The sequence below is a fragment of the Sinohyriopsis cumingii genome, chromosome 4 (assembly GCF_028554795.1).
Source record: "Sinohyriopsis cumingii isolate HCF-2022 chromosome 4, ASM2855479v2, whole genome shotgun sequence".
NCBI classification, from domain to species: domain Eukaryota; kingdom Metazoa; phylum Mollusca; class Bivalvia; order Unionida; family Unionidae; genus Sinohyriopsis; species Sinohyriopsis cumingii.
The window spans coordinates 118,971,276-118,995,964 of record NC_142964.1 but is presented as its reverse complement, the minus strand read 5'-3'; the positions used below and the strand labels follow the sequence as shown (position 1 = coordinate 118,995,964).

Below are 24,689 nucleotides of genomic sequence, written 5' to 3'. Positions count from 1 at the left end.
GCAAGTCTTGTTGAAATCTTCCAGGCTTTTATGTGTTTCTTTACTTGCTGTTCATAAAACACAAATCGAATTTATTGACAGAGAAGTCTTAAGAATAATATAATGTACACTCATGAACTCCTGTTGCAGTGTATTTCTCCTGTATAGATCCGCAAATATGCATAATTATTCTAAATTTAGTAAACTTACTGATTAATTATCTATCCGTCTATGTATATGTCTACCTACCTACCTACCTATCTATCTATCTATATATCTATCTATCCACTTTCTATCTATCCATCACCCACACACCCAGCCAGACATATATCCGTCAAACCATCGATATATCTATCCCCATATCTTGTCGATTGTCTGTCTTACTGTCTATCTGCATCTTTGTCTCTAGAGAGTAAAATGTATGTCGACGTAATCCTTGCTAGACTGACGCATATGGACATCGTCCAATGTGCATTCACTTAATGTCCTATTCGTTTTTACTAGCTTAATTAATTAATTAAAACATATTTTATGTTCGAAGTATATAAACTTGACTTTAATAACTATTGAAGAAATATAAATTCTCATTTTAATAAATATCAATGAAATATCATTATTTGAGGATTCATGCCCTAGAATCCCATCAAAGGAAAAGAAACGTTTTCACATTTTTATTTTATCTTTACATCCCAATATTGCTATCTTGTCCAGGACTCGTTTGTTTTCTTCTGTAAGCATTCATTTCACTGTATGTTGGATCTTAATATCACGGAGGAACACAATAACATATGCTCTGTGAAAAAGTATATCTTGAGTGAAAATATAAATTACAATCTTATGTGGTACCTTCACTGCATTTTCTTCCTTGTCGTTCGACAAAAGATAGTTACAGGCGTTTTCAAAGTCATCAGAGGCGAGCTCATCTTCGTCATCTTTGGTATCAATCTGCAACGCATATTCACCACCTTTTGGCACTGATACCTTAATTTTAATCTCATTCTTAAATATTTTCTGGTCAATATATGTTTGGAGTTCGGCGCAGGAGTATTCTATATGGTGAAGTCTTGCCTCAACCGTTACCTGTCTGAGGAAGTGGAAGGAAACGACGGTTTCTTTTTGACGTCTAACATCCACTTTTGCACGGGTGTGAGATAATGCCTTCAATCCAGCTCTTTCTGTATCTATACACGGTCCAAAGCCTATAACTGGGTCCAATGGCACAGGCTTGCAGTTTTCTTTTACCTCCGTGCATGTCATTTTGAACTCACAAAGTGAGTGATGCGTCGATGATTTTCTGCCTCCGAGTATTTCAAGTTTGTACACACCGGTCTCCGCGAATCGAATTTGAAAATGCCAGCACTCAGACTCTCTCATTACCACGACATATCGCGTTAGCTGTAAATCTTCGGATATTTTCTTTCCAGATTCTTTGTGGTTGAAATAAAGCTTGTAAGTAAAATAAATATCTTTCTTTCCTTGAACTATGACATCACACTCTCCGCCACTACTTGTCAAACTTCCGCAAAAACCACTCTTAATATTGATTTCTTGTCTGTGGTATTCTTCTTCGCAATACGGTATCTCAGCAAATTTTTCAAATGTCCAGGGCTGTGAAATAAGTTGCCAATTCTCGTCGTCGGGATAAGCGAAATGGACGAATTCAACTGGATTTGTCAGAAAATAATATTCATTGAGATTTGTAATCTGGTATCCCTCAGACGCGACTTCTTCTTTACGAACGGCTTTCCCTGTCAGGCAAAAGCAAAAGACAACTAACTAAACTTTACATCAGGATATAATTATTAAAATTTATTTGAATTACTCTTTTATCTCGGTAAGTAATTAAATAGACTGAGAAGAAAAATTTATAAACAGACACATTTTGAAGATAAATCTTTTCGCGAGAGTTGCTTCATTATCATAGTACAAAAACGACACTCCCCCCATTACTGCTATTTGTCATGAATATATTCATTGAATTATATGAAAGTTTGATTATTACATAAAAATTGGAATGCATCTTGAACACACCGATCTCTATTATAATATTTTCAGACCTCCCACCCCTACGTTGTTAAATATTACTGTAAAACGGTCCATAGTTGTCTTTACCGATCAGATTTTATTTAGAGTGGCGTAAATAGAGGCATACTTAATGTTTTCAGTGATGCACCAAACCAAAACAAGAACATTCATGTTCAAATGTTCCTATAATTTTGTCATTTCCAATACCTCTCCGCCTAAAAGCAAAAACAAAAAAAAAGAGAGATAGAGAAAATGCGAGGATATGTGCATGCTGAAATATAGCTTTAAATATTGCAAAACTTTTTCATCGCCAAAAAATTGACCAGTAAACCTTGAACAATCAAAAAAGTATTCCACCTAAACTACACTTTTGACACAAGGATTGTTGTAAAAGTTTATGACGAAACCCAATAAACACAGCAAACATCATAATTGCCATCATCATCTAGATATATGTCTTCTACTTCATACAGTATTCATCTTCGTTTCAGACATGTATTTACGTTTTTGAATAAGATAAATATTTTAATAGGAAAAGACATTCTTCCAACTCTGGATTTACATGAAAATATTTGACTAAAAACATATATTCCTTAGAGACAATAGAAGACCATATCTTGTTTTCCAAATATACTTTTATAATGAAAATTATATAGACAACATGTCTTATCCACAAAACACCCAATAAAGTACAATTCGTAAAATGTTTCAACATTTAACAGCTCTTAACAGCTTTAACATCTTTTTAATTGAGCATTGGCCAAATTTTACGACTGTCAGTTTTATCGATTTGCGGTATATGCAATGCAGTTGATGTGATATAGGTTGCTTTGGACTCTTAGCTATTTCCAACATGTTATGAGTGTTTTCAAACAATTTACTGATATTTAATTTTTTCAATCGTGCTGCATCTACCCATTAAATTATATCTTTAAGCAGGAACGTAACATCTTTGTATATCTTTTGACATATACTGGCGGGTCGAATTGCCAAATAGTGGAGATTTGGTGAGGTCAATGAAAACTATCAAATGTACAATACTATTACATAAACGACCTCTTAAAGTTACAACTTCGACAACGACAAAAAGAACAGATGTGTTGGAAAAATGAGGATAGAGATGAGTCCAACTATCCAATGTCTATGCTGATTATACTGAACCCATTCATGTTAAGATTGTTGATCGCATGTACAAGCCATCGTATATAATTTTCGTAATTTCCCAAATTTTGAAATATAATATACCAAACGGTCACAGGATCTTGCATGACAGGACACACTAGTTGATGCTCGATGCCAAAAGAACCATACTTTGTCTTCCATAAATGTGGAGGCAACAAACCTGCATCCTCCACAAGGATTAGATTTCCTTTACAAGCTCCTGTCACCGCAGAGAATGACCAGAATGGAAAGACAAGCCGCCATCCACCAGCTACATACACAGAGTTCCAGCTGTTCCTCATCGTCTTTAACTCTGTTTTCTCCATTCCTACCTCATACCTAATGCCTTTGGCGACGCCTTCGACTATCTCACACGGTAGTATTGCTTCCCTATGACCGGCACAGATATAATAGAAAATAATACTATTATTTATTCTTTGACATGCATTTTATGTGATTTGTGATGTGCTTTGGATTTTTAACGTAGCTTTAACAATTTTTCAGTCATGTCACTACGATGTCTGCAGTGTGGCAGTTTATAGTGATGTCTAGCACTGGGGCATCATGCCGCAGACTTGTAGCATGATGTCCCACCCAGTCGCATTATCCTGACACCGGGCCGATCAGTCCTGACACTAACCTCTTAATGCTGAGCGCCAAGCGAGGCAGCTATTAGTACCGTTTTTGTAAGTCTTTGGTATGACTCGGCCTGGGATCGAACCCACGACTGCATTTTATGAATTGCACCTATATGTATGTATGTATGTATGTATGTATGTATGTATGTATGTATGTATGTATGTATGTGTGTGTGTGTGTGTATGTACGTACGTACGTACGTATGTATGTATGTATGTATGTATGTATGTATGTATGTATGTATGTATGTATGTATGTATGTATGTATGTGTGTGTGTGTGTGTTTCGGTATGTGTGTGTAGGAAGGTATGTGGGTCTGTAAGAATGCATGCATGGATGTACAAACATTGAACATTAGAGGTATATTGTGATATAGAGTAGTACCTTAATAAAAGTTTCAGTGCTTTTCTAGTATTCTGTGTTTACCCTTTCGTTACCCCATCACTTTATGCATTTTCTCACGCAACTATATTTCCATAAGCGTTTAACACGGGTACGAAGCGGTGATCGCCAGCTGTAAGGCTGTTGTTGTACGGAACATAGTAATCTGAGAAAATCTTTTGCTCTGTAGATTATCAAAGACGATTAAAAAAAATAATAATATTGATATTCAGGATTGTCACACCGATCCGTGACTTTGAGTGCACATGTGCGCACGTATATGATCTTCGTAGTTCTTGCGGAAAAAGTCATTGTATTCAAGAAACTATACACTCAAGGAGCTATTTCACTGGAAATAATTGTAGCAATCGAAATTCAAACATGGAGTCGTCTGTACACCAGTATAAAGGAATGGTATATTATGTGCTTTTTGTCAGTGCTTTTAACTTTGTATATTAGACCCTTTCTCGTACTTGTTAGTGTCTGCGTGGTATAATTGCTTAGCATTTCTGACTCTTAATAGAGATTTTCAGGTTCGAATTAGGCTAGCTGAAATTTATATTTTCTTTATTAATTAAGAAAACGGCGGGCACAGATTGAGAAGCACACAAAAATGAAAATCAAACCTGACGACGTGTTCTTAGTGTCCATTTTACTACTTATCATACATGCATATATTTTTGAAAGGTAGTATGCTGTAAAACAACTTCTGAAGTTTCTAGGATATTATTTGTCTCCCTATGGACTCAACAGGGGCTGCAACTTTACAACACCGTAATCTGAACTGATCAACATTCCACTGTTGTCTCTAAAAAACATGTGCAACATTTTGATATAGCAACATGCCTATACGTCTCAAACAAATACTATTTAAAAACATAAACATAGAGGCGAAAGTTTCCTTTTTGTGAGAATATTTTAAAAAACGATTGCACCGAGTAACGTATAATGCCTGGGATAACTCTGATTGACACGTATAGTATCTTAAAAGAATTAATGAGACTAGCTAATGCGGGAATTAAATTTGACGACCTCTGCTATTCCCCATCAATACTTCGTACCAATTTGACAATGGGGAACAAACATTGCTTTGCAAGTTTCAAACACGTGTCAGTTTAAACAGGTTAAGAATCGCGTTGGAGCTAGCACGACTGGAACTCTGCGAAGAATACATGACAACTCGAGAGAAATTATTATATGATGTCTTGCAGGAAAGGTTCAAGCTGCTGATGGTAACTTAGTCGCCGGTGGATGATGTCACTGACAACTGGATCATTGGAACTCACTTGGGCCATGATTCTGTACAGGCTTCCAAGCGAAGTTTAGAACGTTTCTGGGAAGAACAACCCTGTTTATTTGCAAAACCCGGATCTACAAATTCAAACTATATAACATAAAAGTAATGTGCGTTGCTTGGTGGACTGTAAAATTGCAACCTTTCATCAAGTATTGTATCAGGACACTGACGTGTTGCCGTTTTGCGCCTGTACAAGCTCGACCAAGCGTATTAGTTCTTGTCGTCGGGAATAGCTTTGGCTGTTTTCCTGTCGAAAACCTGCGTTGAGTTAGAATTGATATCGATCAACATTTCTATGTAGAATTTGGTATAATCAGCGATGTGTTCATGATGAGTGACCTCTACTATCTTGACAACAGCCCACGCGTTCCAAACAGTTGCATTATGTATCTCTATATCAGCAATCTGTGTGATTAGGCTAAGCTACAACCTATGCTCGTTGTTGAGTTTCAGTTCATCGATCTCATGTACGTAGACGTTGACACACACATATGCGAGTATGACAACAACAGTGCCGTCTGTTACTTCTTTGATATTGACATTAAATACCAGAATGAGCTCCGCCCCTCGCACAATTTATTAACCGTTGACCCGGAAACACTGTTAGTGCCCAAAGAATGGTTCTTCCGAGTGTTTGCTCGTGGGCGATTCCTGTGGCAAGTTTGTTGCTACGTGCACCAAGGTTTTTAAAAATTACCGCAGGATGCTCAACTTGGTTGTCCACGTACAGAACTTGCATTTGTGTCTGCGTTTGGACTGCGTATGTTGCCAGTCCATCGGGTGCTGTGAGTTCACCAATGTGAACGGATGGCCCCTTTTATTCAGACAAATACTGATCTGCAAACGGCTGACACATGCGACCATACACAGCAAAAGATCAAAGTTAAAATTGACAAAGCTCATTTACGTTGGAGCGTTTTTGTTGCGTTTATCAAAGCTGGTGATGTACAAGTTCTATCATAAGAATAAACTACGGTAGGGCCATAAGATCAAGATGCTGTACACTAATAGACTTGTTGCTGATGAAAATCATCACCGATGACGTCTACACGGACATATTTGTATTCGAGTGCAACGCCAACAAGATTGTTTTGGGTATATTCAAAGTCTAGTCGGTAAACAAGCCGCGAGACTGCGACAAAAAGTGCACTCGATTGTTATCGCCCCAGTGGAGCTTACAAATTATAAACAATATTATGAAAGCCAATATAATCTCATGAGTGGATGCATAAAGTATTTCAAGCACAACTTGTACTTGGAATGTCTATGTGAGCAATGTGAATTCACGCATACAGCAAATCTGATCGCGGACACATCGGACATGTGTGTACGGTTGCACCAAGGAAAGTTTGTCTCAGCCGAACATGAAACGATGGATCTTCCAAGACGGAGTCACCATTTGAGATCGTTTGCATGCGGTAATTGGGTATTCGCGGCAATGACTTGTAGTTATTTCTGTTCGAATGCTCTATTTGGTACACTTCGTCCAATTGTTGAGGGCGCCACAAGGTAAGGTGCTGGCTTCCCCGGAATATCTCTTCGAACTGAGATAGTATATGCATTGACCCATACCGAGTCAACAGTACGACTGCGCCTTGATTACTCCACGGAATAAATCGTCCCAGATTGTATACTTTCAAGTCCACCTATGTTATATCGAGGCTTTACCTCCAAGTGCAGTCTTGGCCTTTATGCCTCCTATCAAAGGATCATTAAATTCTATTTGACTATTCTTTCTCCGATAGCCGGTCCCGCAACTGCATTCAAGTTACGGATGAGACACGTATATAATTTGATCCTTAGTACTTGAGATCATGTCGGTAACATGCGACATCGATACGGTTTACGGGCTTTGGTCGGCAACTGGAACATAGATCCTGCCGTATTTCCGGGCAACTATAGCTTTATCCAAGTATATGCTTTTCACCATGATATGTACTCCACGCTATTCCGGGTAGTGTCGTAGTACAACAGCGATATCGTGGCCAAGGTTATATTACATTCTGCATGTCTACGACTTTTTCAGATTGACCTGGAAGGTCCGACGAGCGTCAACTTCTTTTCATCACACTGGACACAAGTTCCATAGATTGCGAATCGAATGTTATGTGCTTGAAGCCGAGTTCTATTTACAGTACGAGGTTTGTTCTTTAGCGGCATCGCAAAGCTGCCCATCACAGATATTACTTCTCCGCGGTCACTTTGCCGTTAGAGAAGGAGTCAAAGATTTGTTTCAATCGCAAAAAAACAGCATAGGCGTCCAAACCCGTTTACGTCACTAATCAAGCCCACGCGAGGAAACACAGGACAAGTGATGGAAACAGAGAAAGAACCCGGTCCGAGTGTTACCACGGTCAATGTCATCGAATGCTTGATAGAGCAGATCTAGGGATTCCAAGAAGAGCTAGATGCAGACAAAAGTAACATCGATTGCATTGGAAAGGAAAGGCATCAGTGTACTCGAGGAAGACGCAACAGATGCACCTGCGAAGATGCCACATATGTAACTAATCAAGTATGAGCCACTGATGCGAACAGCGCCAAATCAACTACTTAATAAAGAAAGTATATTTTTTCATTTCCAATGAATGACATACTTTTCAGAACACGAATCTCCCACAAAGAAAGGAAAGATATCGTGGGTCTTGTACCAGTGAAGTCACATTATTCACATGTGGACGATTAACGGCCCACTTGAGTAATCGGAAAGCGTGCTGGAAGATCGCGAGTATCCGGTTCAGCGTGGTTACCTTTCCAAAGAACGAACCCTGCACTTGTCGGTGAAACTTTAATAAAGTTGCCGAATTCTATCAAGAATGTATACTAAAAGCAGACAAGGAGAGAAAACGCATAAAACGAAGGAGCTATGTGACTCTTCCCCTGAACAGGAACTTGAGTAAACTAGTCAACCCATGCGGCAAGCAAAACCTAGTGAAATTACAAGTGCTTATGTAGCCGCAGGCAAATATTCACAATCTCAGATCAATAAGCACTTAGTAAACGCGTGCTGTGTAAACATGAACCCGCACAGAACGTCTTCTTGATCTCGAATCTCGATCCACAATTTCATTCTAGGACAAAAACAACTAAGAAATGTTTGCAAGTAGAATAATTCAGCAACAGGTCAATGAACTTTTGGACAAATTGTAAATGCTTGTAGGCTTAGTTTGCTTTAGCGACAAAGTACCAGAAGTCATCAACAAGGTCAGGTCGATCTGTCAGCAGTTGCTCACCGACTGCATCATGGAAGCGACAAAGTTTCATTGAAGACATCAATTATGTATGAAACACAGATGATGAGGACTTAAACACTTTCCGTTCTTCGTGCAATAAATGGCGTGATTCAGCGTGCTGTTCGACGTACATCCCTATGTGTCACCCAATAGGCTACGATCCTATCAATGAATCCAGAATTTTAGGTGGTGTTTCCAATGTCGATCATTGCGGAGAAACCGTCGTTGCCTGTTCATCGCAGGTGGCCTAGATTTTGAACGCGGCCATTCTGTGGCTTAGACGTGAATAACTCGTTGCTGTTTTCAGACGACGACGGCGCCGCCTGCAATGGTATCGAACATCACACATCAATCAATGAATATACGACGAGGATCTCGTTAGCGGCCAAGTGCTAATCCAAAAACTACATGCATGTGCATGAGCCCACACTCAGCTCTGCCATCTTGATTGAATTTCCACATTACTTTGGTCAGGATGGCACACTCATCACGGTAAACATGACTTGGTTGGCCTGAAGATAATAATGAGATTTACGCGGATAAATAAATTCTGAGTGCGGATCCCAAAAGTACCAGTTACAACATCGCTCCAGACATTATTACGATGGCCACGACGATTCAGGTTGATCCGACGTATGACAACTTCCGCGTCAGTTGCTTTTCACATCCATCAAGTATTGTGTCGTAGGACCCACGGCCACCGTGTATCTTCCGTGTAACAATCCCCCGACACAGCACATTTGTTTCTCTTCGTGGATCAGGACGGGCACGCATTGAACATTCGTGCGAAGACCTTGACGATACAACTATGCATTAGAGACTGGCATGATATTTAATGCAATGACGATATTACGTAGATTTGTAACATATGTGAGAGCCAAAGCAAGGAAACCCGTTTATGCGACATATTACGAAAATGACCTTGGCGATGATGTCAAGCATTGTTCACAGGCTCGTAAAAAAATCTCACGGTCCTCACATCACTAGCTGCATTGACGAAAATACAAGTTTCTATTCGAGACGTTGATTGTATCAATAGTACTGCCTTAGACCGGTTAAAAGTCTGAGATTGCGATTTGAGATTGACGACGATGATTCGAAACTCATCATCGGAAGCTTCGGCTGCTCTCTCGACCCCGGCAATAATGGCTGCTCCGATTGTTAAAATCATCAGTGAAGTTGCTCACTAATGTCTGTCTGCGTCAACACAAGTCAATAGGGAATCGATGCTTGCAAATCTGGCAGTGGGAAGGGGATTACGGTGGTGGACCTCCCTCACTCTCTTGTGATCAAACTACACGCATGTGCACGAACCCACACTCAGCTCTGTCACTTCAATGTGAATCTCCACATAACTTTGGAAGACTTTGACGATACAACTTTACATTAGAGACCGACCTGATATTTAGTACAATGAAGATAGTACACCTGTCCGTGTCATCAACGCAAAAAAATATTTTATGCGGTATGTTAAATTACGGAAATGGCCTTGGTGATGCTGTCCATGATTGTTTACAGGCACGCTTAAAGTTCTCGCTGTATTCACATTGCGAGCTGCATGGATCGCAGTAACAGTTTAAAGTTGAAAAGTTCGATAGACCTAAACCTCACGTTTAAAGATGCACGAGTCTAGATCGAATTTAATCATCTTTGCCGAAACTTAACACGGGTTGAGTTGAATGAAATTGCTGAAAATTACTATCCAGAAAAATGGTTATCAAATATAGATATCGCATGTTTTCGCCTAAAATATTTTGAGAATCTTTCACATCTGCAGTATCATGGCAGTTGGTTGCCACGTATGAAACTCAGTTCGAAGGCGCAAAGTTTATCCAGACGGGTACTTAACAGTATTTTTGCGTTTGTGTTGAAGATTTATCCTTTGATATACGTGATGGATTCTGAACTGCCGTTCAATGATGATGATTTTGTGAAATTTACTGACGATGTGCAAGATCAGCTGAGAGAGGATGCTAACAGTGATGGTGATTTCGTCCCGTTCCAATACCAACTCGAACCCAACATGGAATAATCGTATTTGCACACGAAAACGCCCGGTCTGTTAATGTACGGTCGGAAGTATAAAAAAAAATATCCGGGGATAGTCTCTAAAACGAAGATGTAGAACTTACCGTCAAATCCTTCACCGACAAATCCACCGCTAGCAAAATAATTTTATTACGGCTGCATCAACAAGTATGTGTCTATTCGGAAATTCTCTCAGCAGCGATAACTCCTCGAGCAGATTGAAACCGATACGCAAGCGCGGAGACAGCAACGAAACACGCAACTAATCTACAAGCGACACAAATCGAGTGAAGGGTCACAGAGGTGAACAAAGGTTTTTTCTAGAGCAAGGTCCAACGCGAGAGATCACCTCTTCAGGCCTGTGTTCGCATGCCAATGAGAATGCACTTTCTTGTGTAAAATAGGTAAAGTCATGGTGTAACGAAGTGATTGAACCAGAAAAAATAAAATGTCTGAACCACCTATTATGATCCTACTGTCAGAGATCAGTACTGCGCATAAACTTGCCTACACGTCGAGAACTACAGTTGTGTAGTTGACAGAAAAAATGACACTGTATACATTTTAGACACATATTAGGCTGACGTATTAATAAATTATGTGCTCATTTTGATTATCGTTGTTGCTTTAAAGATTTACGATGAACAATATACAACCAATATATAACTGAACTGAAACACTCTGAGAAGCTTTGATTCTTATTCTCTATTACGTATTGATTTTAGCAAGTTGGAAATTGCTTATTCAATTTAACATTAATTTTATAGGTGGAAAATATTATTATTATTATTAGTAGTAGTAGTAGTAGTAGTAAATTCGATTGCACTTGTTGTTATATATTAAGAACATGAGCCCTCGGTCGCTGAGTGACATAAGTCGCTTCCCTTTACAAATCACTCACATTTCGCTTCTGTCCGCGTCGGTTCGAGTCTCGAACTCAGCTAGCGTGGGTATATGTGAAAGTTTGCTAGTAGCTTTCCGTTGGTCCGCGGTTTTGCCAGGGTCTTCCTCCACCAAATATATGAGCTGTCATGTATAGCTTACCATGTGTTGAACAATGATATTAAACCAACAACAACTGCAACAACATGCCAAGAACATACAAGAGACATTCACAATGTTCATTTGGTCGAAAATCTTGATGATAAAAATAAACTACAGAGAATAGAGCACGTAAGTAATCAGTAAGGTTTCTTGGTAGGTACACAAGGAAAGTAACCCTTCTTTTCATAATTTAACTATATATCTGCTGTAATTTCTGGTAGAATGATATATCTGCTTTAAGTCCTAAATTATGAATTACCAGCAAAGCCGTGCGAAGAAAGACGACATATGTTCATCTTTATTGTTTACACGCTTCATGAATCCTAGTGGTGTATTTGGATCGATGTCTCCCATGCTGTAGTCCTGCTTGGAGACAGGATGAGTTCCCATCCACATATATATGGCTCTCAACCTCTCCAAATCAGTTTTCAGCCCATCGGTAAGGTGTTGCATCAGAGCATCATAGGAGTTGACCAGTTCTTGCGGTACCTGCTCATTACAACAGTGTCAAAGAAAATTTTCTGAAGTGACTGATCCTCCCCTACACAACTTGAATAAAACACGAATGATAACTGCTGCCCTAAAATGTTAATGCAGCACGATTGTTAATTGTTGTATTACAAAATTTGAATGTAACAAGAAAGATAATTGCTACCCTACAAAATTTGGATGTAACACGATAGATAATTGCTCCTCTGCAAAATCTGAATATACCACGATTGATAATTGTTGCCCTATAAATCTGAATGTAACACGATAGATAATTGCTCCCTTACAAAATTCGAAAGTAACACTATAAATAATCGCTGCCTTACACCGTCTGAATGTACCACGATCGCTAATTGTTGCGCTAAAGTATGCAAGGTTAAGCTAAGTTTAGCTGGACTATAATAGTTCAAATTCAACCTTGTTCAGATCAGATTTTTGACTACATTATGTTTTAAAAAAAAGTATCTTTGTACAGTAACATTTAATAATGAGCTCTGTTTCCCTATCTCTGTAAAGTTTAATATAAAACAATTATACGGTTGACTTCGTACAATCGTAACTACTTAGCAATAATCAAAACATGATCCCTATATACTCAGTACAAATCTTAAAGTCTAAATTATGCCTGATAAAACATTATTGATATTACCAAACATGTCACATTTATTTTTGTATAGTATATTTTATCAAATAATACGCTAATTAAAATTTTAAATCAGGTTTTTCTTACAAGTATAAAGAATAATTTATTAACTAAGACAGGTGGGGATTTATATATATATATATATATATATATATATATATATATATATATATATATATATATATATATATATATATATATATATATATATATATATATATATATATATAATTCTATCCGGTTGAAGTCATTATTACCTCTCTTGCCTTTCTATCTATTTCCTTGAACTTTTGTGGCTCAAATATGTCGTCCTTAAGGTTGTTTGCCGGCCTCACTGTCGGAAACTTGATCTGTGACTTTAGCCTCGAAACCTGTTAGAGAAATAGAAGTATTCTACACGTGTATGCAATACATAAATCACACACACACACACACACACACACACACACACACACACACTGAAGAAATGGCATTAAAAGCTGACCAGGTCATCTATTTTATGCATATGCATACAATACTTCACACGCCTACTTTACATTATTTTGCCTAGCGTTTGTTCATGACATTTTGTAAAAAGACGTTATCCAAAAATGTTGTACCAAAAGCAATTAGTGACATAAAAATCTAAGCAGTTCATTAGCATAATGATAGAAGTAAGCCTATTAAATTTCATTTGTCTACTTCAAGGGATCTTTACTTGATTGTGCAAACATGGTTTTTGTCTAAATCTGTCCAAGATGTTCAGATCTTTGCAAAACAATTAAGACATTCCTCTTATGAAATAAAAAATCTAATCAACTCATCTACATATAAATACAAATACCCATCCATACACGAATAATCACACACCCAATTTGTTCAAAACTAGCATTTGGTCTCGTCACTAAGCAGTATTGAGGAGTGATTCTGTCTCATGATTGCATCTTGAATATGTTGGCGGAGGTGGGCACATTATTACGAGAGATAATGAACACCATATTTATCAGGTGTTAACAGAGAGAAACGGAACAAACTGTTTTTTACGTTATTAAATGTTCTAACATTAGCATTTGTTAAGCGCCTGCTGCTTTTATAACGTGCAATACAATTGGTAGGTAAAAAGGTCAAATCTGGAGCTAACCAGAAAACTGACCTATCACTGGTTCATAAAAACTGGTGTATAAACACATTATTTGATGGAAAAGAAACAAAAACTTTAAATCATTAGGACTTGTGTCTATAATTTTAGGATTATTTTGGGATTTAATTCGTTCTTCTGCTCATTTTCACTTTGTATATTTAGAAAAATAAATTATTTGTTGAATTTTAAAAAGTTTATTGCTTTTCACTTTTTATATTACTTACTTTAAGAGCACAGACTATTACTATATATATAAAGATAGAGAGAGAGAGCAAACGTTGCATCACCATATTTCAATATTTTTGAAGATGATCCAAGTGATGAATTAATCAGCAAATTTCAAAACAAAATTATATTTTTTTTGCGCTACAGTAATACTATGGACATATTTTACTAACTTTGATTTAAACCTGATTATAAAACGAGTCAAACGTTTCTTAAATGGTAGTGGTATAGTACAAAAATTTAATTATTAGGTACCCTTGAAAGATATAGACAATATAAGTATATGATTAATAGTTAGAATTATTTAAGTCTGCGCCAGAATCTACCTAATACCAATACGAGATACCTACCAAAAAGCATTTTACTACATCACGTGGATTTTACTTAATTGTGCTGTAAATGGTTAGATGTAAATGAACTGAAAATTTAATCTAGTCTATAAACTTTAATTTAGTCTATATATGAACGTAAAATACGTCTGCCACATTGATTTGTCCTCCCTCAAATTGGTTTTTTAATAACTGTACTAAAAATGTTATTGCAAAAAAGTACAAATCCAAAAAGATCAAGATATGAACCGAAAACCTGTGAGTGTGTGTACGCGTGTGTGTGTGTGTGTGTGTGTGTGTGTGTGTGTGTGTGTGTGTGTGTGTGTGAAACATTGAATATAATATAAAATGTATTTCATTAAAATTATATACCCTGTCAACCTCGCATTCTATTTTAACCATCTCTGCTATCTGGAGAGACAATTCATCTTCCCTCGTACCGGGTAGTTCGTCCTGCAAAACAGTTTGTAATGATTTAATAAAAATAAAAGTAATAACAATGAGGTAGGATTTCTTTACAATGTACAGTGTGTGTATCACTTTAGGACACATAAAATTACTTTCTAATGACCATTTGTACGCAAGAATCCCCATGGCCAAGCTGGTTAGAGAGTAGGTACGTCAGAAACATATCTATACTCGGCAATGATTGTTCGCTCCAAAATCATGTGACTCCATCTTGGCTGAGGTAAAATCAAGTTTCGGGATTCTAAAGATTCGTAAATAATCAGATACTGTATGGCTGTACGATATGATATTGTACATAAATAAATAGATGATAAAGTGGGAAAAGACATGTAGAGTAGAAGGATTATGACGACGATATTTTTTCTGCTATGCCTACTTATGATGTCCGATTCTATGGCATTTAAATAACACGTATTAATTAGAAAATCCGTCCCTACAAAATATTGACCTTGAAGATGCATTCAAATCAACGTTTCGCTTATTTACATACAATAATGTATGTTGGTACTAATGGTTGCAGGAGATGCCATATTTTACATTTTGATATAGATCGCTCACCTTTGATCTTGCTAGATGCTAGGTTTACACATGTAACCAAATTAGCAAATTACAAAATGTCTGATTCCAAAGCAAGTTGAATTACGTGTTGACCAAGAAAACAGTTTGTCCCTTACTCCCAAGAACCAACATAACACATTCCAGGCAGTGGTACTTGAGGTGGGGTGTGGGGTGTGCGGTGGCTTATCTAAGCAAATAATTTTCTCATGATTATTGGTTTCTATTTTCTAATGACTTTATATCCGATAGTTCGTTATGACGTTGAAGTTTAATTTTACCAGCTTTTGTTTTAGTGGCTGCAATTAAATGGTGTATTTGTATTCTTCCAAAATTCATCTTATCTTGTTAGGTGAATAATTTTGCAGACAACTTTTTCCTTATCTGCAGAAGAATATCGTCCTTTAGAATTTCATCATAAATTTTCATCTATTTCAGATTCAAACGTCCTTAATCCATTTTTAAGATGTGTAATTTCATCTAAGTTTTCAAGAAAACTTATATTGGTTGCCTTTGTAGAGCTGTAACTTCTAGTCAGCACGTAGGGGTTAGAGAACTAATTACATTACTGCTGTTGGGTGTGCATTTAATATATATTTCATCATTGTTATCTCTATACATTTCTACTTCATATTTGCTTACAATGTTTGAATTAACTTTATGAGTAGTATTTTTGAATATTTCTTATAATACTATACTTTATCTATGAATTATTCTCCAGTATCAAAACAGTGTAGCCTTTGAACTGTAATGTCACTAGAATAGTCATTTACGCCTGCTTTTGAACGTGTGCATGCATATATCATCGTCATCTTAAGCATGAATTTCAAATCTTGCAATTTTACTCAGCAGTTGTGTGGCTATTTTAATAAAGTACCAAAAAAAGATGGAGTCTTTTCTACGGAAAGACCTTTTCAAAGCATAATTCGATAAAGGAATGATGACAAAAATAGTATAGACCACGTTTCTAAAGAAACAGAAGAGTACAAACTGAAACAGTACATAGCTCTTACAAATCGAAAAGGCAAAGAGATAAACGGTAAACATTTGCTGGAAACAGCTTCAAGCTGGACTGAAACAAATCAAAGAGACACATGAAATCATGCCAAAATGATATAGCATCCAATGTTTCCAAATAATTGCCAGATGTCATAATGTACATCAGTAATTGGCAGATTTCAATTGACAACTTCGACAGCTTAATGAAAGAACACGACTCTTTAAAAGTAGCATACAGCATGATTTTGAGGTGCCATTTAAATTGTACATAGGTCATACATCAACATCAACATTGAAGACTTTGCAAATACAAATATTTAATTTATTTAAATAAGTTCAAATCGGCGACCTGACATCACATGAAATGTTATCTGAAATCTTTTTTGTTAACTCTGTGACCACAAAGTTAAAAGCAAATTTACACTGATAAATGCTTTGAATTTCTTTATTAATAAATAACTGGTAAATTTTGACTGAACTGAAAGGCATCAACAGCAGAATTTAATGTGCAACTTTAAGCTCTCTCCCCATTGTAGCCTTAATCATTCTTTTGAAAAATATCAAAGAAGGTACAGAGTTAATTACAGTTGGTTTTATTCAGTTTACAATACACTTATTGACAATAAATGGACTCTCACATTATAAAATTGTTTTTCAATAAAACTGTTTGCATTTTCGGTAAACAGTAAATGAGTGCTAAGGTCCAAAAGACTTTTCCAGACTTTGAAGTAAACCGAAGAAAAACTGTTCGAACCACTGAAGTAGGATTTTAAAACTACAACAGCACAACTATAAATGCCGAAGAACGAATACTTGTTTATCACACAATTAACAGACTCGACACAAAATTTACCACTTTATATATATATATATATATATATATATATATATATATATATATATATATATATATATATATATATATATATATATATATATATATATATATGTGTGTGTGTGTGTGTGTGTGTGTGTGTGTGTGTGTGTGTGTGTGTGTGTGATTGAACAAATACAAAGTGTGCTCTTGCCATATTCTATATTGTATATCATTAATAACATCATGCATAGACTGTAGAAAAATAAGTAGATTAAAATTTATTTGGTCGATAAGATTTAACACTATACATATCGTGGAAATAAATGCAAAATAGCGTGCAATGTTTAAAATTTAGTATAGGGTGACATGAACACAGTATTGTTGGCCAGCATAGATGTTTCTTCGGGTGGGATGGGTTTAACAGGAATAGTTACATGGATAGATGTTACCTTAACTTTCACAGTTTTTTTGTACAACACTGTTGTGTACCGGAGCAAAGACTACTCACAGAAATGTGATTCACAGCATGATGGACTGGTAAAATCAACCATCACCATGCCAAACACTATCGTTTACAAGGTAGCAAACAGTGTCAAAACATAACCTAGATAAGTTTATTTATAACAAATACAAAGAGATAACAAAACGCAAGCACAGGACATTGATAAAGAAACAAAGACATAAAGGAATTTTAAAGCGAAAGGATACAGGTTGAAAATGAAACCTCTAAATATATGTCGCTTGCCTAGATTTTGCCTACGCTAAATTTTCTATAAAGTTGAACAAGGAAGCTTTTTCGAAGCAGTTAGTAGTCATATTGCAGTTTATGGTTTATCTCAGAGAGAAATCTATTTCACATGTCCACTTGGCAGCACAAATTGTACAAGTCAACTGAAAAGCAACGACATTCTGAATAATAATTACATAGTATATATATATATATATATATATATATATATAGAGAGAGAGAGAGAGAGAGAGAGAGAAGCTGTTACTATTTAATAGCCAGAGAACTAAACAGGTATGTACTGAATGCGGTACATTTTGTTGGATTTCTAAATACAAGATATATACAACTCCATCAAATCAATAATAAAAATATAATTACATGGCTAATGTTGTTGTGTGTTGTTGATTGCTTACCGGTTAGAAATACTTCTGTTTCATACAGTTTTAATGATATGCTTACAAAGGGTACAGTTAAGAGATTAAATATAGAATCAGATATAAAGTTGAAAAAATGATAGAAGTTCATGCTAACCCAGTAATATTTGTTTTCCATATAAGGTAAATAGCGTCTTCAATGTATGGTATGATTGAAGATGAGTCTCTTCCAAGGGGTTTAGCTTTAAGGAATGAGCAAAACATAGAAGAGAAGAACACTGCAATTGTCAAAGAATCAACCTCAAAAACCATAGTACAGAGCCTTTCAATAATTTGAAGTAACTGATATAAATCTTGTGTAAAAACAATTAGATATTGAAATAACGCAAGACTCTTGGATAACAATTTAAAAGATGCATAAGCAGTAAATTCGCTGTTGTTGAAAAAAGTGATAATGAAAGGACGAACAAAATCTCCTATCTATAAAAACAGATTGATCTTAACAGAAACAGAAACACAGCAATCGTTCAGATACAGATAAAAAAATTGTATATATTGATGTTCAAGACATGCAAAAGGTAAAGGAAATAGACCGTGGTAAACAAATCAGAGAACACATTGTAATTTGGTATAACTGAAATACAGATTATGAACGTCTAAAGAGAATGGAATAAACAGTGAGAGCGAGGCTTTGCAGAGCAACTTGTAGAAAGGTTTGAAAGTGTATATAAAGCTGTGACACTTTTCAATCTACATAAACTGTTACATCCCGATTAAAGAAATTAAATCCAACAGTTCACGGACTTTTGCGTAGGTAATAAATAGTAAAGATGTTGACGTACCTTAAAAAAACATCTACAAACAGGCAGAGGAAGTAAATGCTTCATTCCAACTTATAATTTTCTCACATACATAGAAAGAACTATGAAACCAGAACAAACGTTACAGATAGGACTACTACAGCTAACTTAAATTCGTTTAATTTGAAATATAGGGAAACGGGATTGCCAACAATGCAGAGGTAGAATACTAATTAAATACATCGTCATATCCTATGGACGTGATGATCTTTTCGAGTTAAATAACTACAAATTCTGCATGATATACTAACATTTGTGGTCACCGGATCGTTTGGAACAGACAGGATAGAACAAGGCATCCTAAATAATAAGTTTGAAAAAGCTAAATTCGGATCTAATGTAATTGAATTTGCGGTGTATGAAAAGACATTTACAATTGCACAATCGGTATAGAAATATGGTTGTTCTCTTCTATTTATTAACTTATATTAAGATAGAGCGTGTGATATATACTGCAGCCAACAGAGCTTTAGCAAACATCACATCAAATTCTTCCAGGATTCTCCCAGGATGAGTTTTAATGGTGTTTTGATATTGTTCAAAACCAGTGGAGAAAGTGATCCTAAAACGTTTCACAACGCAGCAACACTGAACATTTCATTGACTTTAACATGGTTTAATTCATGCAAGATTTATTCGAATTCACCAAGCATTTGTTTCATGAACAACATAATAAAGCAGAAATTAGGAATGTAAGTATTAACAACTTCTCCACTGTTACCCATTGAATCAGGTTTGACTTTAGAAGTACACACGACATCCGATTGCATCTGAAGGTCAGATAAGGGGGCAACCACCTTTAAATGAACAGAAAATAAAATGTAGATGCTCGTGAAACATACATTTATTTCACATTAAATGCCACGGTAAATATCCAAAACATGCGACTCAAATAAGTTTGGTTTTAAACATCAATAAATCTATTTATAATAACTTCATATATGATAATTGGTGCAGTGGTTAATTTTTTCAACGCAGTTTGTCCGAAATTTGATGGATACTGCTTGCAATGTCTTTTTCAATTACATCATTATCATCTGCCCAACTGTTGTCTGCAACAAGATTTATATCCGTGATAATAAGCAAAATTCATTGCACTGATGATATCTTTGATATATCATGCTGCTTTGCACATATATTTTGAACCATTATCAAACCTTAAACTAGTAGACCCTGTCAATCACGCTTGCTAGTTCTCCAATACATTGATGTTCTGCCTAATTTGGTGTGTCAAAGCTAGATAAATATATATCTTAGCTCTTGTCTCACGCAAACATTTCCTTGGTTAAGTTTTCTAAAACTAGATCTAAGGCATGTGGTGTAGGCAGTGCATTTACGTCCATGTAAAGTGTGAAATGTTTGACACTGCTCTGTTTAGTTTTAAATAATGATTGATACAATGCATTGCTATCAGATATTAGTATTACATTAAAAAATTAATTTTGAGAATAAGAGCTCAATTATATTCATAAACATAAAATATGAAGATAGAGAAAGAGAAAGAGATACAGAGAGATGCGTACACTGCATTTTGGTGTGATAACTTAAGAATCAATCACATACGATCCCATATCCATTGTGTATAAGAAGAATCAATACATGCGAGAGGGGCCGATGTCAATATTATTAGAAAATCTCTGTATTTTGTCTGGATAGTTAAATTTTCAAGCTTTTGTGTGTCAAGAAATGTGTTAGATAAATTGCCAGTGAAGCTGCACATCTTGCAGGAAAAAACAGACATACAATAACATATCTTCCTGTATCAATTATGCGTTACTAATATTTAATTTTTTTTAAAAACAATATGCTACTTTAATCAAATGACAAATTATGTTAAGGAGTTTTTAACCTTCAACTAATGATTTTTACAAGTGTATGATGACAAAATATTATTCAAGGGGCTAAAAAAGAAACGTTGAATTAGACATAAATCCGGCAAGGGTTTTTTCTTAAAAATATACTAAATGTTACATAATAATAATGTCAATAATAATAATAATAATAATAGTATTAATAATATTTTCGCTATCGTCATCGTAAATAAAAATTCCAGTTTTATTTGTATTTGTTTTTCAATTTAGCTCTAAATTCGTTTTCATATTAATTGCAAAACTCACTAATTGGTGAGCCGGTTAGTTTTCCTTGCAAAGTGATGTAACGATTTTATTCATTTTGTGGAATATATGTGGTCATCTGGATAGTCACTAGCGTCGTATAGCTCCATACTATCTTTCATGTCACTGTTAAATTGTATCCTTCATGTCGTTGTCAACGTTTTTTGTCTCAGCATGAATGCATAATGAATCGTAATCATTTTTGGATAGTCTTAATTTATAACCACCGTATTTAAAAATGACAAAAAATAATGACATTGGTACATCGACCACTTTCTCAGTTTTTATACTATAAACCTACCAAATAAGGTTTGGTTATTGCATCTTTTGTTTTGCAGACTGAATGGCACAAAAGATCGGATTAATTATTTCATCTTTTGTTTTTCAGATTTAAGGGCACCAAATAACGGTGTGGTTGTCTCATCTGGATTTTTTCAGACTGAATGGCACCAAAACGTCATCTATTAATCTTCTCCTGGCAAATAATAGAGTATTTGGGCATTTGAAAATGTTTATTCATCTGTACATACTTCTAGCTAATCATATGTCATTTTGACATTTGAGAACGTTTCATTCATTTGTTCGCTGCTTTACTGCTGTTTTAATTTTCGCATATTCTCAAACTGTTTGCAATTGCAATGCTATTCATCAATTTGAAAATATCTTTCTTAAACATTTAATGGGCTATTTGTCTCGTACTTGCATTGAGCTATATGTAAGGTTTAAACGAAACGTTCATGTTCGAGCAATATAACTCTATGGAATTTTTATTTTATTTATGGGTGTTAGTCAATTGTTAACTTAACTGTATGTAACGTTTTAAGTTTAATGTATCAAACGATTTCTTTTCTTTTGCGTTTTCAAATGTACACCATTGTCTTAGTATAAGTTAGTGTTTAACAAAATTTTTGGGCAAGTCTGATAAGTCGTTTGCGTCTATGCTGGATGGCAGTCTCCATTATCATGGTGTGCAGTCTTTGAAATAATCATGGAGAACAGGCTTCAATAAAATAATGGAGAGCAATCTTTAAAATGAACATGGAGAGCAATCTTTGCAATGATCACGGAGAATAATCTTTAAAATGACCGTGAAGAACAGCCGTTAAAATGATCATGAAGAACAGTCTTTGAAAATGACCATGAAGAACAGTCTTTAAAAATGACCATGAAGAACAGTCTTTAAAATGACCATGAAGAACAGTCTTTAAAATGACCATGAAGAACAGTCTTTAAAATGACCATGAAGAACAGTCTTTAATAATGACCATGAAGAACAGTCTTTAAAAATGACCATGAAGAACAGTCTTTAAAATGACCATGAAAAAGTCTTGTAAATGATCATAGAGAACGGTCCTTAAAATGATCATGGAGAAGTTTGAAAATCTAAAAGTTTTCTTATAGTATGTAACCAGGATAGCTGTCATTAAATATTTCAAACAGACTGTCTTCGACACGTCTAAGTGTGTCTTCATTTGCCCATCTAAACTACACATATATGTGTGTCTTCATTTGTCCAACTACAATTATTTACCGGCATACATTGGCTGCTACCTACATTAGTGTGTCTTCATTTGTCCATCTAAAGTTATTTACTGGGAGACATTGGCTTCTGCCCATATAAGTGTTTCTTCATTTGCATATCAAAAGTTATTTATCGTCGGATATTGGCTCTTTGCCCATTTACTTAATCTGTGGCACTTAAGGACAAGAATTTTATTTTTTCTCGTTAACTTCTTCATCATTTTGTACTTTTACAATATCTTCATAGCATTCATGGTTGGTTATAGCATTCGAATGTGGTGCCGACGATTCCAATTTTACTCATCAGCAACATATTGTAGTCTATCCAGTTCTCGGGGTACTGACTATATTAAATGCATGGAACCAGTTGTCGAAACATTTTGCTATCGTTGTTAGAGGAATGTTAGGAATATTGGGGAGATTAAAAAAAAACTCAGAAGTTAGCCAGATATTTCTTGAAGCAAACACTAAATTAGGTTAAAAAAAGTACATAAAAAATACTGTAACTATAAATTAATCGAATCACTATAAGTAAATATTATTACCTTAACACTGTAATTTTTTCTCAAAGTGATAAAGTCTTTTGTTCTAGTTGCTCCTATTGAAAACTAAATCCTTAATGTATACCCTGCTGTATAGTTACCAGTGTTATCGCACAGTTATGAGTGCTATGGCACAAAGATCTCTTGAGAATGGTGTTGATCAGGATATTATTCCTTTAGCTGATACGATGTTTGTTCAGACTATTCTTGAGGTTACTTTAGCAGCTGGTATTGATTAATCAAGAGGTATTAATCAAGTGATCCACGTTTAGAAAAAAATGCCTTATTCTAAACAGGGTATCACAAGTCATTATAGAACAAGAATAAGATCCTGAAATTCACATTGGCTGCAAAGTGCTAGCAAAGAAACTAAAGCCACATAAAAAGTCCAAGCTTTATTGTGCACAAAATGGGGTCCTTATGAGAAAAGTAGACCACCTGAGGTCTGAGTGATCAGTGAGCTATCAAAGTGTTTTTGCTCGACAGAAAAGTATTAGTCTAGCCCTTGAATCTCCATTGGCTGATCGGTTATCAGTCAATAAGACGTATCACAAGATCGTGATTCATTTTCATCGGCCGACAAATAAAATTGATGTTTTTAAATAAAACGGTGATTTTTCTAAATACTTTAGATCTTGTCAATTATCAATGTTAGTAAAATCAATCATAAGATTCATAAAGCACATCTGCAACCTAATCCTGCATTTGACGAACCGTTTTACAGAAAAATGGAATACTGTGTCTGTCCCTTACCTAAGACCAAGTCAGACAAACAATACTTGTTGAACGTAATGTGTACCTCCACAGGATTTTTAGAGGCAATTCCAATCAGAGATATTAAAACTAAACCACAGTCGAAGCTTGTATAAAGTTTGTTTTACACTTTTGACCTTCCCAAATCTGTCCAGTCTGATCAAGGGTCGAATATTATGTCTGGGATTTTTAAACAAGTTATGCTAAATAGGCATCCAACAGTTTAAGTCTTCTGTCTATCATCCTGAACGTACAGGTTTTTTTTAAAGATTTCATCAAAATTTGAAAAATGCAAGTCAGTCATATTGATTTGATACAGGAAAAGATTGGGATGAGGATGTTCATTACTATAGTTTTCTGTTA

At 35.6% G+C, this 24,689-nt stretch overlaps 1 protein-coding gene across 1 annotated transcript in view; it reads right to left on the bottom strand.

Moving 5' to 3' along the window:
• LOC149801984 (hillarin-like) overlaps positions 1-24,689 on the bottom strand; it is a 34,891-nt gene that overhangs the window by 3,319 nt on the left and 6,883 nt on the right. Inside the window, exons 2-7 of the mRNA XM_089956875.1 lie at positions 20,118-20,193; positions 14,966-15,046; positions 13,177-13,290; positions 12,047-12,276; positions 3,347-3,555; positions 826-1,727 (exon numbers count right to left, since the gene is read on the bottom strand). Coding sequence (XP_089813001.1) covers positions 826-1,727; positions 3,347-3,555; positions 12,047-12,276; positions 13,177-13,290; positions 14,966-15,046; positions 20,118-20,156 — 1,575 coding nt within the window. The 5' untranslated portion in view covers positions 20,157-20,193. The remainder of the gene's footprint in view (positions 1-825; positions 1,728-3,346; positions 3,556-12,046; positions 12,277-13,176; positions 13,291-14,965; positions 15,047-20,117; positions 20,194-24,689) is intronic.